This window comes from Amblyomma mixtum, chromosome 8, assembly GCF_055824585.1.
Source record: "Amblyomma mixtum isolate Tamu chromosome 8, ASM5582458v1, whole genome shotgun sequence".
Classification (NCBI taxonomy): domain Eukaryota; kingdom Metazoa; phylum Arthropoda; class Arachnida; order Ixodida; family Ixodidae; genus Amblyomma; species Amblyomma mixtum.
Window position 1 is genome coordinate 98,384,087 of NC_143019.1, and position 18,100 is coordinate 98,402,186.

Below are 18,100 nucleotides of genomic sequence, written 5' to 3' on the forward strand. Positions count from 1 at the left end.
TCATCCGATGTCACGTGGTGTGACGTCACGGTGTCACGTGGTGGGGCGTCACGGCGTCACGTGGTGTGACGTCACGGTGTCACGTGGTGTGACGTCACGGTGTCACGTGGTGGGACGTCACGGTGTCACGTGGTGGGACGTCACGGTGTCACGTGGTGTGACGTCTAGGGGTCCCACGCCGACGGCGTGAGTGGTAGCTCTAGCAATATGCTTCGCATAAAAGTTGTACAATGATCTTTGTGATATTGTTTTCCCAGAGCCCATGTACAGGGCCTTGTACAGTGGAGGCCCGGGAGGGGATGTTTTAAAAAGGGTAAAGCACTGATAATGAGGATGGGGCACCTTTTGATCTCATAATGCTCTTGGGCCTCCACTGTATATGGCGCTCCAGAATGGCAGGCTACCATTGTGACAAAGACGCACGACCGGCCCGAATTTATTTTCGGGAAAACATGGACTGGTTTCTTGCAATCCAAAAAGCAGCTGCGGAGCCTCCCGAGTGGCTCTCAAGACTAGAGCCGTTGTGTATGTTGCGGGAATTTTAAGCTGACGAAGCCAGTCTCGTGCTGGCTGACCACGACAGTGTCCTATGCATATAGCGTTATGTGTATTTTTGTTGTGCAATCTCATGAGCCAAAGACAGGCAATAAAGAAAAAAAAAGCTGGCATGGCGGACTGGATAGCGTGCTCGTATCACACTCCGAAGACCGGGGTTCGATTCCCGAGCTCGACCAATTTGTTAGTCAGTTTTATTTATTTATATGGCCTGACTATGAAAGTTAATGAGGCTAATTGAGTAATTAAGCAATTAACTAAGCTCAGTCCCACTTACTTGGAGCATCACTATACGATCCCTTCAATTGGTTGCATGGTTACTAGGCAAAGTACAATTGGCCCCGTTTGAAATTGCCGCACAGTGACGTCACGACCGTTTGAAGCAACTGAAAAGCGTGACATTTCTGTCGACAACTGCTGCTTACAACGATGAGACATTAAAGGCTTTCGCCTTAACATACGCGACCTTGTTTCACGGCGTACCTAGAGCATTGTGGGCGACCTGTAGTGCTGCGGCTTTAGAGAGAGTATTGAATTACATAAACGAAACAGACAAAAATTGGAAATGCGCTTAAGATTCGCTATAGTGTACTAGATAGATTCGCCGTAAGAGTAGGCGAAACAGTGCCTTCACTTTCTTTTCTTCTTTTCATTCCTCTTCTTTGATATTTCCCAACGACACCGCACTAAAACAAATGCGTGCGGAAATATAGAGAACAAGCTTTAGGGACATAAATTGCTAATATGAAGTTGAAAGTACGCAAAAAATTAACTTGAATTTTTTTGAAAATCAACTAAAGCTTTTACAACCAAAATAACTAAGTAAAAAACAAGAACAAACGTAATCCAAGGCGCGAGCGATAACCGCTGGAACGAGGCTCTACTCAACAAAGTATGGGTGATTAAAAAGTATAAAAACATTCTTCTCCAACAAAGCGCAGAACAACCACGAGATAAGCGACGGTTAGGAGCGATAATGGTATAGCTGCGTGAAGAATGAAGAGGATAGGCTTTGTGGAACGAACACGCACGGGTAAGGCTTCATCAGATTGATAGGCTCGGTAGGGATAAACTCTGTTCCATTAAAGTAATACTTGGAGTTTTTTTTTTCATAATTTGAGAGAATGAAACGGACATATTTGTTACGCGAATTATTTTGCGCGAAGAAACATAAATTGATTAGTATGGCTCTCAGATGGAGGAAGCATATTCGAAAAAGCCTGAGCAAGAGCATTATAAAGCAAGACTTTCAATGAGGAGGAAGGGGCACAGTAATTACAATGCATGCAACAAAATCCGTGATTAGCCTTGCTAATTTCTGCTTAGCGTGCAGCTTCTATGTAAAGGTCGATGTAATCATCATGTCTAAGAATCAACATAATGAAACGGAAGCAGTGGAGTGTCTTCATCTGGGCACAAAAATAGCAGTTAGCCCGTAGGGAAATATTTATTAGAGTGCATTCGTTGGGAATCTGAACATACTGGCTGCAATAAATTCACCCGCATAGATCCTCGTATGAAGCACTTTATTGCGCAGGTTTACTGTATAGGGTTCTATACAAGCACACAGGCAACTAAGGCTGTCATTTAAGATGTTCAGGTTTCTTGCAGCTCATTTGGTAAATCTGCTCGGATATGCCCGAGCTGTTGCAGGCGTTATTGAACATCTGGTGGCAGGTCGACGGCACGGATGTTCTCACTGATTGGTCCTTTGCAAGAAGCATGCAGGCATATCCTGCGAAATAAAAAGTCGTGTAACACAGGCTGGACCAGAATGACGGGCTTTTCACAAACAGTCAACATTATCTTCAACATCTTTACACCTAGGGCACTATGCAGGCCCCTCCCACAACACTACAGTTAGCAGACTCATGTAACATGCATCATACGTCAATCTCATGCAATCGCATGCATCATCTCATGAAGAAGGCGTTGAATCGCCCTGATCTTTCCTTACGGAGCCGTATTTCTCGTTTATGCCTTTTTTATAAAATATATTTGGCCAATGAACACCAAAAAGAATCGCTTTTCTTATCCCTACTATTCTTCGTACCGCATGGACCACAGTTTCAAAGCTGGTGTTCCAAGCTGCATGACTCATCTTTATTCCTATTCATTTGTTCCAAAGACCACCACGGACTGAAACCACGTTTCCGCCTCCGTTGCGTTCATCGCTGTACCCAACACCTTCAAATCTGCTGTTTATAATCATCTTAATTAATCTGCCTATTACTCATGTATTTTTGTAAGTCACTTTCTCCTGTGTGTAACGTCGATCGGGCATGAGAGTAAATAAATTGAATGAAATCAGTTATAGTCGCCCAATCTCTCAAATTTTCCTTCCCTTGCTTGCCGACATAACTTTAGGCGGCAGCCTGCTACGTTAAATATTTCTTGCAAACGACTCAGTTACATTAAGGAACCATCATTTTTCTGATATTCGCAGTCACCTGTTGCCAATTTACATTTCTGTCTCATTATCTGCCTTGTCAAAGATATCATTGAAAACGTATTTGCTCTTTAGTCACTTAATGTTTATCCTTGTCATTTTACATAACAGTTCTTTCTTCGCCCAGCCGCGGTGGCTTAGTGGTTACGGCGCTCGGCTGCTAGCCCGAAAGACGCGGGTTCAATCCCGGCCTCGGCAGCCGAATTTCGATGGAGGCGAAATTCTAGAGGCCCGTGTACTGAGCGATGCCAGTGGACGTTAAAGAACCCCAGGTGGTCTAAATTTCCGGAGCCCTTCACTTCCATGTCCCTCATAGCCTGAGTCGCCTTGGGACGTTAAACCGCAATAAACCAAACCAGTTCTTTTTGCCTTTACATAGCTGTTTTCCTCAGAACTGGACTTCATACATTTCAGTCAACCTTCCAATTTCTGCCCAATTGTTCAGCAATTCCTCTTCTATCCTCTTGTGAGATAATCATAACCTGTTTATCATTAGCGGACCACGCATCCCGTATGCACTGCAAACAGCTGTTAACACGCAGTTTATTTCGGAGACATGGTTTGCATCTATGGCTACTTCTCGAGATAGATCTTCTGTTGGTTTTGAACATGTATTGGCTATTACTCAACTGCCTTGCCATATATATATGCTCTCGATTCTGAATTTGGTTTTCTTTACATATATTTATTTTAATTGAGAAGCTTTTAATGCTTAGGCCTTCTTTAAGGCGCTACCAATGCTCTCTCAAATTTGATATGTTTCGCAGTTTTTTCGCGTGTTTGTCTAGATAATTAAAAGATTGCGAAGAGCGCCAACACAGTCTCAAGTCAGGGGATGAGACGAGCAACCTTCAATATGTAAGAAGGCATTGTCGAATCGATGCAACAGGTTACTTACGAGTCAGCCATTATCATTTCTAAATTGTTGAACGCAATCCTCGGCAGCGTATGGCGAGTTTTATTCAGTTTGGGTGAAGAGTATGTAAGCTGTGGCTTGACGTGTAGTGTTAGAGTATTACTGCCTCATTTCTTTCGTGCAACAGCGCCGCAGCTATCGACCTCCTACTGATATTATGGAGAGCCTTCGCACATTACATCCAAATATTCTTGCTTTATTGTGCCATTGATTGTTGATGTTTCCACTTCATTAAATGCTTATTGACATGTATGAAGGGTACGTAAGCATACTGAAGAGTATGTAAGCTGTGGCTTGACGTACAGTGTTGGAGTATTACTGCCTCATTTCTTTCGTGCAACAGCGCCGCAGCTATCGACCCCCGACTGATATTATGGAGAGCCTTCGCACATTACATCCAAATATTCTTGCTTTATTGTGCCATTGATTGTTGATGTTTCCACTTGATTAAATGCTTATTGGCATGTATGAAGGGTACGTAAGCATACTGGCCACATTTTAATCATTTACTACGTACATAACGGTCATGTTCATAATTCTCTACGGGTGTGATCGCGCATTTCTTAATAAAGAAAGATTCTTGGGTTCTCTGAAATATTTTTGTAAACACCCCGCCGTGGTGGCTCAGTGGTTACGGCGCTCGGCTGCTGACCCGAATGACACGGGTTCGATTCCGGCCGCGGCGGCCGAATTTCGATGAAGGCGAAATTCTAGAGGCCCGTGTACTGTGCGACGTCAGTGCACGTTAAAATACCCCAGGTGGTCGAAATTTCCGGAGCCCTTCACTATGGCGTACCTCATAGCCTGAGTTGCTTCGGGACGTTAAACCTTAATAAACTAAACTACTTGTAAACACGCGTTACGGAAGGAACTTCTTGCTAATCAATAAAATATTTGTTTTCCTACATTCTCTAAATGAATTTATGATAAATTGTTACCATTCCTGTGTTCATCTTTTACGCTTAACGTTGAATGATTCCGTATGATTTTAGGTGACAAAGCTATTATGTCCATTATATTTCTTGAAACCTTCGTACTTCTCTTTTGTGCTCCCTTAATAGGCGCTCAATTGTGGTAACCACCTATCTTTAGTAGCTACACTTGCCTCAGTTCGGTTTGATGGCATGAGGGCAGGCGTTTAGAAGTATGGAGAATTCGTCGCGTATGCGAAGATATATTATGATTACTTAAGGTTTGTTAGGAATGCATGAATATATAATCACGAAATCGATGCCACACACGTAATAAAAAATAAGTTATTTGCTTTTTAAAGAAGACACATACCGCCATGAAGATCATGGCCTGCATAGAAGATTGGAAGCTGACACTAGCCGCTCTTTCTTTTTACTATAAATTTTTACTTTTGCTCCATTTTCTTTTGCTACCATTATTTTATATGAGTTTTTAAAGCACTTTTTTCCTCCACATTGCCTCTCCTACCAGTTCTTCCGGATCCGCCTTCCCTGATTGTTTCTCTTAAGTTAGGAAATAAATTCTGACACAACTCCGGCAACACTTTCACAGCTGAGGTGCCAAACACGCCGGCTAGATATGCTTATGAAATAACAGTAGTGTTGTCACACATGAACCCAGCCAATGCCTGGTCAGCTGACCTTGCGACGACATAACTTCACTGATTGGCCCCCTGATTGGTCGACAGCGGTAACGTGAGCTTCTGACGTCATAACAACCTGCTCAACATACCAGGTACGAACCTTGCCTCCGGACTGTGAGCAACATGCCAACCACGACAAGAGACAATTAAACTATTGATTTGTTTAGAGAGGTAACGTGAAGTTATCAGATCATCTCAACGTGTCCACCGAGCTCTTATGACGTTATGACACACAGTAATTTCAAATGAAGCTGGGAAAAATGTGCCACTGAATGCTATTTCATTACAAGCTTACGCTGATTTAAGCGTGCATAATATTTATTTGCGCTAATTAAAAACAGAACGAACGGAATAATGACCTCAACCAAAGAGACAAAAGGCACTTTTCTCTCTGCTTGCCGTTGCACTTCACTTCATTGCATGTTTTTACAGACTGTACATAAGAGCCGCAAGACTGCGCAAGAAAAGCGAAAAATCGGAGAACTGAAAAACAGGAAGGTTATTCAGGCATTGTTCGTTTGGAGCCGCTTCATATAGGAAGGAGAATGAAGTGAAGAAATGAGTACAACAGGAGAGAAAGGGAAAGCTTTGCTATGAGTGCAAAGTGTGTCCATGTGGTCCTTATTTCTGCAGAAACATATGACCCCCAAAATCCGTACAAAGTCTTGCACTCACACCTTTAGGATTGGTTTTAGGATCGAGTTTATCGCCTTCATACCAGAACGATATTCAGGCCGAGTTCCCAACAACTTTGGCTTTGTTAGGGAACGCTTGTTTAAGCAATAGAACACTGCCTTCAGGAACCATCACTAACTGTCCATGCGGTGCTAGGGACGAGGAAGGTGTGCAAATGTCTCTTCGAACCTACAGTTCTCAATTGCAGGAGTGTACTATCGCACCAGTATTGGAAGAGCAGTTTGTGAACGCTACTACGTGCCACCAGCGACCTAACCGAGTTGCATCGTTGCAGAGTAGTCGGAGCAGTAGTTCATTTGTGGCAAGAGATGGATCCTGTTTGGGTAGTGATCTGGGTTTCTCGAGCACTACATGATGCCAGTCTGGTCTGGCAGAAATGGATAAGACGTTGCCTTACATATTCAGTTCACTTAACTCGAACACGAATTTTAGAGCAAAGCCATTGACTTATTATAATGCTGTCATTATCGGATCGATGAAGTGGGCACTTCATTCCACTTGCAAGTTTGTCTGGCAATTTGGCCATTTAATTTCTTTACTTTCTTTATTGGCGATAGCATTCGCTTTCTGGGGCGGAGCGATCTGTGAGGTAATAATAATAAGGTTTATTGGTTTTTCGGGGTTTAATGTCTCAAACCGACTCAGGCTATGAGGGACGCCTTAGTGAAGGGCTCCGGAAATTTCGACCACCTGCGGTTTTTTAACGTGCACTGACATCGCACAGTACACGGGCCTCTATGATTTTGCCTCCATCAAAATTCAGCCGCCGCGGCCGGGGTCGAACCCGCGTCTTTCGGGTCAGCAGCCGAGTTCCGTAACCACTAAGCCACTGCGGCGGGTGATAATAATAAGGGTATTTTGTGTAACTATCACTGCTATGCCTAACGCTCAGGCATACTAAAATCCCTGATAAACTCTTACTTTTGGCCGCACCAGAATGCCACTTTCTTTAGCCGAAGAAATAACACAATGCTTCGTTCGTAGGAAATGTTACTCGCCGATAAAAAATCGAAACCAAGGTACTAGAATCAATTCCAGGAAACGACGGCGTATTTACAAAATATATAAAACTCAAGCGTCCAGGCCCTACTTTTGCAGTATGAAACCTAATGCTTCTAAATAAGTAACAAATACATTATAATTTCTACGGTAAATGCCAAAAATGCAAACTTTTCTCCTGAAAGGCAGAGGAATTGGGCTCTTAGATATGAAGAAATGAACGCTGTTGACTGCTGGACTCGCGCGCGCACCTGGAGAGGCGCAGATGTCGTCGGCGTTTTTAGAGAGGTGCACTACATTCGGTACGATTGCTGACAGGCAAATTAGCGTAATAATAAGGAAAAGCAGATCTGCTTTTCAGCAACAGCTCTTGTAGATATGATAATTAGTGGTTGGTCAATCCACACAATCATTAAATAAAACGCTTTGATAAAGTAGCCTCACTTGCACTGAAAATTTGGTCTGCGATTCCAACTGCCTACAAAGAAACGTGGACGGCATCATGCGCCGCCTTATTCAAAGCACATTTTAAATACAAAATATCATGGCGGAAATGGGCTTCGGTCGCTTTTGCTGCTGAAAGGTAGATATTAGGTCATTGGCGTGACCAACAGACGTGGCGACACGCGGATTTATCTCTTTGTTTGAGATGCACGACGCGACCAGATTTATATCGATTGATAGCATCCAGGCGGAGCCAATTCTAGGTTGCTCCAGGATGTTTGTAGTAAATTCGTACGCCGTGCATTGAAAGTTCATTATCAGTTTTAAATTCAGTACGGCGCTAGGGCGGCGCGTATTCTGTTCGACGACCGGGGTGCGCGCTGGTTGTTTTCGTCGCGGCCGAGTTATTGCGGTCCTTGTGGGCGCAGGTCATAACGATGAGCAGTTTCCTTTGGAAGCGTTCTTTCGTCGTCTTGCTAGCTATCTTGACTGCCCTCACCACCAGGTGACAATAGAACGAGAATAAAAGGTGAAATGAGTCGAACGCACTTCCTTTGACGTGCAATTACACCACAACGCGATCTTTTACTTCGCAAGGAATATCATTTACAATCATAGTTCACGCGTCGCTGAAAATCCACAAACCAATGAATTGTTCTTCTTATGACCTCCGCTGCTACCTTTTTTAGATTCTGTCCAACCTTCGCAAAATAACCTTTGAGGCAAGGGAAGATAATAAAGCAAGAATATATAAGTCCTGTATGGGTATATAACTGTAGAAGCGTTGCAACAAAGGCAGGTGTTTAAAACAAAGTATTTTGTTGCATTGCTATAATACTCACCTTTCATTCTTTCAAAGTCGAGCACACGAAGGATTAGGCACAATTGATAATCCGAATAAACGAGCTGAAAATTCCTGGGATGCCATGGTTCTGTTCGTGATGGACATGCGTTATTAGAACAAGATCAAAAACTTACAATATTGAAAAGAATTGCCCGAAGAGAATTAGTCGAGAATATTTTAGTTAAGGTGTCAATTTTTAAATAGTAAATTCTCATGAGTTTAATGATGTAGGGCTGCGTCAATTTATAAACACAAAACTGAAAGAATGCACCACGAGACAGAGTCTGTGGCTCGAGTGTCTGCGACCCTGTCGTGCTCTGTTCGTTGTGTCATAAGCGTGCGTAGTGAAGAAGGACAAGGGGACATAGTCCCCCTGAACAGACATTTGGTAGGGGAATCAAAATTATTACCACAGTGTTCCCTCCTACCCTGAACACATGAAAGAGCGCTACCATGATCATTGCGGCGTTTCTCACTCCCCCATAGAGAGAGAAATGTGCCCGCTTACGCTTTGTGTTGTCTTTTCCGAAGTTAGCGCGCCCATATGCCTTAATGAACGACCAACTAGCATTCTTTAAACCATTGCTCTTATGAAATTAGTTCTTCACATTTGTTCTGATATCTTAAAAATTGGTTGTTGAGATTAATAATTTTTTTTATATTTTCGTAACCAGACTATTGTATTTCATAACCGGAATTTCTGTATTTTTATAACAAGCCAGATTCGTAATGTGGAAGGAAAGCTTTCTCTGACATAGTTCAGGCTAATACTTACAGCCAGACGTTGGTACTTCATTCATATAATAAGATAAAAGAAACTTATCTGGTTGAATCTTCTTGAGGAAGGATTTTCATTGTTCATGTTACAAATGCAAGGTTACCACTACAATACACGTTCCCTTGCAATGCTACCAAAGGATTCTAAATTATATTATATGCATAGCAATTCCAAAATTTATACAAATTACCAACTCGCTACAGGAAAATGTTTATTCGCAGAAGAGTTGTTACCAGTAACGACTTCACTGAAGCTCAGTCGCGTAAAGATGCGTACTCTCAGCCATGGTCAACTTGAGCAATTGTGTTTTATCACGAATCTAAAGTGAAAATTCTAGTTAGCACTAGCAACTCACCCACCCGTATCAAAATATGTTAATTTCTAGTTAATCAAATTTCCAGTCCTTAAAAAATTATCCACTTCGGATGTACAATTTCAAAATTGATGGTATTTTCTTAGCTATCGGGAACCTTATTTACTTGTACTGTTTCACATGAAGAATAAAAGCTTCTCATATTCTGCTATAATAAACTTCCACTTGTTTAAACAAATCATGTCAAGCTTGCTTATTATCTTTGGTTTAATATGAACATATAGAACTCAGCCGGTTTATATTCTTTCTATGACAATTCTGCTCGCTGCAGTTAAATCTTAACGCGTGCTGTTAGCTCCGCAAGGAATGATATTAACGAGTAATTGGTATTACGGCTGAATTGCAGCGAAAGGGTGATTGTAGCGCAAGTAATATTACACTCGTAAGAAAGCCTGGTGGATCCTCATAAGACGACTATTTTGGCTCATGAAACATCGACGCCTTTTCCTTTGAAGAAGGACCACTGTGAGCCAACCTAGGAGCTCTTTTCGGTTTCAGGCATAAGTACCAAAACATGTTTTTTTTGTATTTTGGAACAATTTTTTTATTTTGGGGAAATTGGAGGGGACACTTAATAAACCTTAAGGTAATGACGCGATAGCTAATTGGTTAATGTCTTTAAATGCGGAGTTGCGCATTCTCTACTAATCAATCATAGACCGCTGGGAGCCCAGGCAAGTATCCAGGCTACTCTTCCTAGCACCTTCTCGCCTTCAATCATTAATTTAACTTCCACCTGCCACGGTTGGCAGTATTGCCACAGTCCCATGGAAAGGGTGTAACGCTGTCTTAAAGTCACGTGACCTAGCTGGCCCACCTACTTCCTGGGTTGCTTCTCTGGGGATTTTTCGCGGATTTACCGCTCGCGGTCAACGACGCCGTCGAGTCCAGATTTTCGACAACACAAGTTCTCTAGTTAAAACATTACTAATGCAAGCTTTTCGCAAACTTTCTGAAATTCAGTTCAACATACTCATCATCTGTTCAGTGCAATGTTTGACTGTTAGTATATATTGTGGCCGCAAAAGTCATCCTATCGCTGTCACTTTGATTGTCGAATACACAAGTTTAGTCTAGCAGCGACTAAATGCAAAATGACTTCTGACGCAAAAAGAATTATTTTATGTGAACATTCAAAAGAAAAACGCTTTCAAGAAAGCGTTGCCGCCAGCTGACTTTTAAAACGAACTATAGGCTGCAATTAAAGTTCTTGGTCTGAAAACCAGTGAAAGCGACTGCCGCAGTAGAAGAAGCAAAGGTATTTGGAATTATAGCCATATCGCCTATTCGCAATCAAAATACCAAGTTCTAAAAATACGTAGTATGTAATGATTTAACTTTCAAGTGCCTACTCCCTGCAGGAAGATTTAGGTAACTCTTAGGTGTGAAGTAGCCGGGAGTGCTAGTTTTCCTTTCCTTTTTGCCGGATACACTATCAGTTATGTACTGACTTCCCACGAAGCGCTTTGTTCTTCATTTATTTGCTAATTGAATGTTTGTGGCAGCAGGTGCAACATTAACTACCGCAAGCCCCGACTACTAAATGCCACCAAAAACCCTTGACCTATATGAGCAGCAAGTACCAGTCACACTTCTAAGGCACAGGGCGGTTATCAAACTTCACAGTGGTGGAATACATGACACAAATAAAACTACGCATAAGCTCCATAGGCGCATAAGCTCCTTATCTGGCAACCAAGACAGTGCAAATAAAATCTAACCTGATGTCTTGCTCACGTTGAGGCCATTGTTTTTGGTGCGTTCTGAAGTGACCGGAGGCGTTTTATAGAATACGCCGTGATAGGGCATTTGCCCCCTGTCAAAAGGAGGAAACAAGAAGCAAAATAAATAAAACGACCATTTTTGATAAAAGTGCACGTTCAGGAGCGAGCTCTTGTATTCTTGCTATACAGCAAAATGGAGCACAAATAGCAAGACGTGTTTTTTATATATGGCACATGGTACCATGCATTGAAAACACCGCACATGATACAGCGTTTTCTTGTACAATTACACAATCAGCGACAGATTTGCTCGTTGGCAAGGCAGCTACTTCTGTTTCAAAGCTTTAATGGACTGTGGTAAAAGCTCGTGCGGCGCTGTGGCGTCTAGAGCAGCTGTCAGTCATATATGGGGCATTAGATATTACGGAATGTTAGCAGACGATTACGCTTTTCAGAAATGCTATTTCTGAGTGTCGACGCTGCGGTACTCAAATCAAGGTGAACGCATACGCAACTGATATTGCTGAATGGAGGCACCTCAGGGTTTCGACATGGATAGTGCACAGAGTTCACAGCCTATATAATCCTCGCGTCGGGTGAACGGTCAGCTTGCTCGCCGAGCACGATACTACGGCGCATTCTCTCGGAAGTTATGCATCCGTTATCAGCGACATCACGGGAGAGTAGACGACGGAGCGCACTACTCTTCTGTGCTCTTCACGCTGCCACCGTTGTCCCCTTGTCCGCTTGCCTCTTTGCACTCTCCTCGCTTTCGCTGTCTTTCGTCCTCCGCTGCGCTCCGGATTCGCTTACGCCAAGGCCGTGGCACGCTGCTCCACGCAGGAACAGGCGTCTAAGAGATGCGCTCTAAAATGCTCAGCTCACACCTGCCCTTGTTGAAGTAAGTATTAATGTTCTAGATCCCACTTTAAGAAAATTCAGACCAACATCATCTGCAAACGCCGGATAAATACAGCCGTAAGGATTCTAATTGTGCCATATATATATTAAAGAATAGTAGCCAGGCGAAAAATATTTCCAAAATAAGCGGTGTTCGAACGAGCGGCAAAGCTCATACAGCACCCTCTTTCTGCGATGTATTCGACAACTTCGTCATCGCTGCATCGCGATCTGAGGCGTGTGCTGAGAGGCGACCTGTCGGAGTACTTGATTTAAATCGTCTCTCTTCTGAACGTTTATCCCTCTATTCTACGCTTCGAATGGCTTCGAGCCAGATATGATGCCGCCATGTATGTGCAATTGAGCTGCCTGGACTGTGCCACTGTTGCCATCTTTGTGTACACTGCACATGACCTCGAGAAGGCGGCCAAGGCGCCCATACACGTAGCCAAGAAGGATGGAGAGCTGTCGGTTGCAATGGCTCGTCAAAGATCGAAACATCGAGGGACGCTGGAGCGCTCCTAATGTTAGAAATCAGAACCGACTCAGCTAGGTGGCACGAACTCACCGAAATTGACGATTTAAGCCGAGCATCGTGCCGATTTGTTAAAACTGCCTGCCAGCGGTCCATGCTACAGCTGTAATAGTGCCCACAAATACTATGACGACTTCAGAAGTACGCCTAACTAGAAGAACAAAAACGTTAGAAGACCGAGCCGTCCTTAGTAGCAAGAGGCTCTGGGATATCCTACAGAGGACTATTGCTTGACTAAGCACTCGTAGATAGCGTGCTAGCTTTTATCTTAAGCCTCTTTCTATTAAACTTGCTGTAGCCAAAAAAAAATACACATTATTTTTTTCACGTAAGAATTGTGCAGCAGTAAACGGGTTAGATAGGAAAAGTCTTGGATCCTTTCCTAATCAAAAGCAGGCCGAGGTAGATAAAGAAAATGGTTGTCATAAATGGCATAAACTTCTAAGAAATGGCACCGATCAGCGTCGAATCATGTAATTATCACAAAGCCAAGGTTTCGTGCTTGCATGGTCAACAGCGTTAATTATAATACAGCAAGCCCACTCTTCCCTTTTCCAAGTGCACGTTTCAGGAATGTTTCCCATAGCACAGGTAATGTGCCTGTATCGGTGTCTTCCCACATTCTTGGGCTTCCGTGATGGCAGTATGTTCTAAATAAACAATATAAATACATTTTCCCCGCAGGTAGAGTAGGGGCAGCCGCCTGAAGCACGACTTATAGCGTGACATCACGCAGGGAGTTTTCAAAGTTCAGAACGGCGCTTTTGGTATGAGGGAGGGTGGAGGAAGCGAAGGAAGGCAGGGAGGTCAAGAGGGACAAATGGTCTAACATGTATTGAGAGAAGCGCGGAAGAGTTATGGAAGTGGAATAGGAGTAGGAGCAACAAAGAAAACGAATCAATTAGCGTGCGGCAATGTCATAACCTATCAAGCAGGCCCAACGCTCTCATGAAACGGAGCAGTGCATGGCAGGCCTTCACGGTTGACAATCGCCGCATGTTTTGTCGTATAATGTCCACGTTCCTCAGAGGGCACGCTTTTCTGCTTCTACTATTGAGCCCGGTACGCAGTTCAATGCACCGAGAATGTTTAGTATGGTATTGTCGCACCTGAAATAGCGCACTCAGGGCTGACAGTTACAACGTTACAGCTGCAACGTTACACTACACCGCCTTTTTAGACCCCTGTACCTCATTATCTATGTCCGGAGCTTTGTAGAGCTCGGATGTATCTTTTTCAAGTGTTTCCACTCAAAGGGAGATAATGCCGAAAGATTCTCATAGATAAGATGTTCTACAGCAGGATCAACGACCGCACAGACATTGAGGACGACTTTACCCTGAGGAAGAACCTAATGTGAATAATCACTGTTTGTCTCTTATTAATGTGAGAGCTATGGGCCGACGTGATAGGTTTCAATGAACGATTACTCCAAGAAAGTGACTGCTCATTTGTAGAGAATTGGTATGGCATTCATATTATGTAATTTACTAGGCGGCAAAAATTTGGCATATTGCATTAATGTTGGACGGAATAATCCAATCTGTTGAGGCGTAGCCAAATGTTTTTTTTTTATAATTCTTCCGTCCTTCGCAACGTTAAAAGCAAAACATCTGAGTTTGCCAACGAGAGATGTGCGTATATATTGTTTATTTAGGTAAATCTAACAATACATGAAAAACTGCGTTCATATATTGTTTCCCTTGAAAAATGCTTTTTTCCAGAACTGTTGGGCATGATACGGATTGAAGTGACATGCGGGTAGAATATGCGGTGGGCTCCACAATAACTCATTTTGAATTTTAACTGCTATACCTGGTGTTTCTGCGAACACTTTCAAAAATGTTGAAGAATAGCATTTTTGGGGTAAAAATATGGGCTTTTGTGGCATAGTGCTACCCACTTTGGCGGAAACCAGAAAACCGGTGCATCGTATTAAGTAGTAAGCTGGTGAACTAAGTTTTAAAAATTAACTTTTTAATGAATAGAGTTAGGCGAGTAGTTTCAATTACAGATTTGCAGCTGGTCGTTAGTAATAGCCATATTAGTCTTTAGATGTTCGAAAACGCGATTATCCTCGTCCCTGTAGCTGTATCAAATCTGGCTGTGTCAGGCGAAAATACATGCGCTTTCGAAAGCATGCAGGCAAAGCAACTCCTTCCATGCACGTTACTAGCCGAGAGAGCCAAATTTTGTCCAGCCAGAGCGCCACGGGCAAATTGCGTTTTCGAATTTCTGAGAACTGATATGGCTATTACTTCCTACTGGCTACAAATCTCTAATTGCGACTGGGTGCCTAGCCATACTAGTTAAAGTTAACTATTAAAAAAATTATTTAACCAGCTTACTTAAGATGATACACCGGTTTTCTAGTGTCCGCCAACACTGGTAATGCTATGCCACAAAAACCATATTTTTAGCCCAAAAATCCTATACTTGAAAATTCACTGAAACACCCGGTATATAATCTTAACATTGTGTCACTATATCGTTTCTTAAATATAAAACAGTTATTCCGTGCGGGTTATGAAGGAGATTGTTTGGCATATTGTCACGTTGGTAATAAGCGGCCTAGGGTCAATAGCGGCGTAGCCAGGGACGTGCGCTTCTAGAACACTTCCACTCCCACTTCCTCCTCTTCTTGAAAGGCGCTTTGGTCTGCACGAGCGCTGGCGTCATTAGGCCCCTCCTCCGAAGGCATCGACCCGATGCCGGCACGAACGCAGGAGTGGCCGCTAGAACAGTTAGTGTGTCCTTTCGTAATAGGGCTTCAGGCCAACCACGTGGACCACCTCGGGGCGGAGCTGGCGTCGAGATTGTTGAGCCCCGTGAGGGACGATTTCATAATTAAGGGCTCCAAGGCACCGCACAATCCGGTAAGGACCGAAACAGCAGCGCAAGATCTTTTCACTTTGGCCGTGGTGTCGGATGGGGGCCAAACCCAGACAAGATCACCCGGGAGGTATTCAACAAGCCGCCTCCGTAGGTTGTAGCGTTGCGCGTCCTGGCCCTGTTGGTCTTGAATGCGAAGCCGTGTGAGTTGGCGGGCAGCTTTGGCGCGTTTTAAGAAGGATGCAACGTCGTCCTTCGGGTGATCGTCGTCATGGTGCAGCACGAAATTGAGTGTTGCCGTCACCTGACGGCCATAGACGAGGCTAAACGGCGTCATGTTGGTGGTTTCTTGTACAGTTGTATTATACGCGAACGTAACATAAGGCAGGACGTCGTTCCAGGTGTTATGTTCCACGTCCACGTTCTTGGAAAGCATGTCTGGAAGCGTCTTGTTTAGACATTCCGTCAGTCCGTTAGTTTGCGGATGATAAGAAGTTGTCCTACGGTGACTGGTGTGACTGAAAACTAGAATATGATGCAAGAGCTCAGAGGAGAAGGCAGCCCCTTTGTCCGTAATCAAAGCTTGTGGAGCAGCGTGACGTAAGACGATTTGATGAACTCGGAAGGGATGCTGTCTCTGCATAACGCGTGATATAGTAAGTGGCTACGATTATCCACCTTTTTCCAGAGCCAGATGTGGGGTAGGGGCCCAGCAAGTCCATGCCGACTTGCTGAAACGCTTGCAAAGGCGGCTCAATGGGCTTGTGGAATCAGGCTGGATTCACGGGCGGAACCTTACGGCGCTGGCAATCCCGGAAAGTGCGGACGTAACGTGCAAGGTAATGGCCTAGGCGAGGCCAGTAGTACTTTTCTTGAATTCTGGCTTGTGTTCTAGTAACCCCAAGGTGGCCGGAAGCGGGTTCGTCATTGCAGGCGTGAAGAATTCCATTGCGTAGGGACACGGGGACGACGAGCAAATATGGCCTGGTGTTGGCAGGGAAGTTGTTCTTTAAGAGTACATCGTTACGTATGCAGAGAGACGACAAAGCGCGCCTGAAGTCTTTAGGGACTCTGCTGCTGGCACGTTCAAAATAACGAATGAAGTCGCAAAGCTCGGTTCGGCGCGTTGATGCTCGGCGAAATCGTTGATATGTATTGGGCTCAGGAATACTTCATCGTCGTCAGCAGCGTCATCCGGAGCTGGTTGCACAAGAGCACGAGATAAGCAATCTGCGTCTTCGTGTGTACGACCGGATTTGTAAATGACGATGATATCGAACTCTTGGAGTCAAAGGCTCCATCTAGCTAGGCGACCGGAAGTATCCTTGAGATTGGTCAAGCAGCATAGTGCGTGATCGGTTACTACTTTGAAGGACCGGCCAGAAAGGTATGGTCTGAACATGGAAGCTGCCCACACAATGGCGAGGCATTCTCTTTCAGAGGCAGAGTAGTTGGCTTCTGTCTTGGAGAGTGCGCGGCTGGCATAGGCGATGGCACGTTGTTGGTCCCGCTGAACTTGAACGAGGACAGCGCCCAAACCAACGTTGCTCGTATCGGTGTGTACCCTTGTGTCAGCAAGCTCATCAAAGTGCGCCGCACGGGGGGTGACTTCAGGCGGCGTTGAAGCTCTTGAAAGGCCTTCTGCTGCTGAGGTTCCTACTTGAACGGTACATGCGCTTTTGTCAGAACAGTAAGGGGGTGAAGCAATCTTAGAGAAATTCTCCACGAAGTGGCGGTACTACGCGCGTAGCCCGAGGAAGCCACGAGCTTCCTTTTGGTCACGCGGCGGTGGAAAATGGGCAATAGCGTATGTTTTGTCGGGATCCGGAAGGACCCCTTCTTGGTTCACGATATGGCCTGAAAACTTTAACTCTTCATATGCAAAATGGAATTTTTCGGCTTTTAGTGTAAGGCCTGATGACGTTATGGCCTGCAAAACCTCCTCGAGGCGACGAAGGTGCTCCTCAAAAGACGGGGCAAAAGCGATGACGTTGTCCAGGTAGACGAGAAAGTTTGCCACTTCAAATCCGCAAAAACGGTGTCCATGAGCCTTTGGAAAGTCGCGGGTGCCGAACAAAGACCAAATGGTATCGCATGAAACTCATACAACCCGTCTGGAGTGATGAATGCCATCTTTTCGCGGTCTCCTTCGTCTACCTCAATTTGCCAATATCCGGACTTCAAGTCCATGGAAGACAAATATCTGGTGTTGCATAAGCGATCAAGGCGTCGTAAATTCTGAGCAGCGGATACACACCCTTTTTAATGAAGTTGTTTAACCGACGGTAGTCAAAGCAGAATCGTAAGGGTCCGTCCTTCCTCTTCACAAGCACTACATGTGCCGCCCACGGGCTCTTAGAAGGGCGGATAACGTCCTTTGAGAGCATTTCTTTTACTTGTGTGCTAATAGCCTCACTTTCTTTGGTAGACACTCGATAAG

The 18,100-nt window shown here is 44.2% G+C and overlaps 1 protein-coding gene across 1 annotated transcript in view; it reads right to left on the reverse strand.

The window, feature by feature from the left end:
• Positions 1-2,138: 2,138 nt before the first annotated feature.
• Positions 2,139-18,100, reverse strand: part of LOC149333658 (uncharacterized) — a 42,641-nt gene continuing 26,679 nt past the window's right edge. Inside the window, exons 3-5 of the mRNA XM_089557775.1 lie at positions 11,391-11,485; positions 8,517-8,606; positions 2,139-2,290 (exon numbers count right to left, since the gene is read on the reverse strand). Coding sequence (XP_089413901.1) covers positions 2,139-2,290; positions 8,517-8,606; positions 11,391-11,485 — 337 coding nt within the window. The remainder of the gene's footprint in view (positions 2,291-8,516; positions 8,607-11,390; positions 11,486-18,100) is intronic.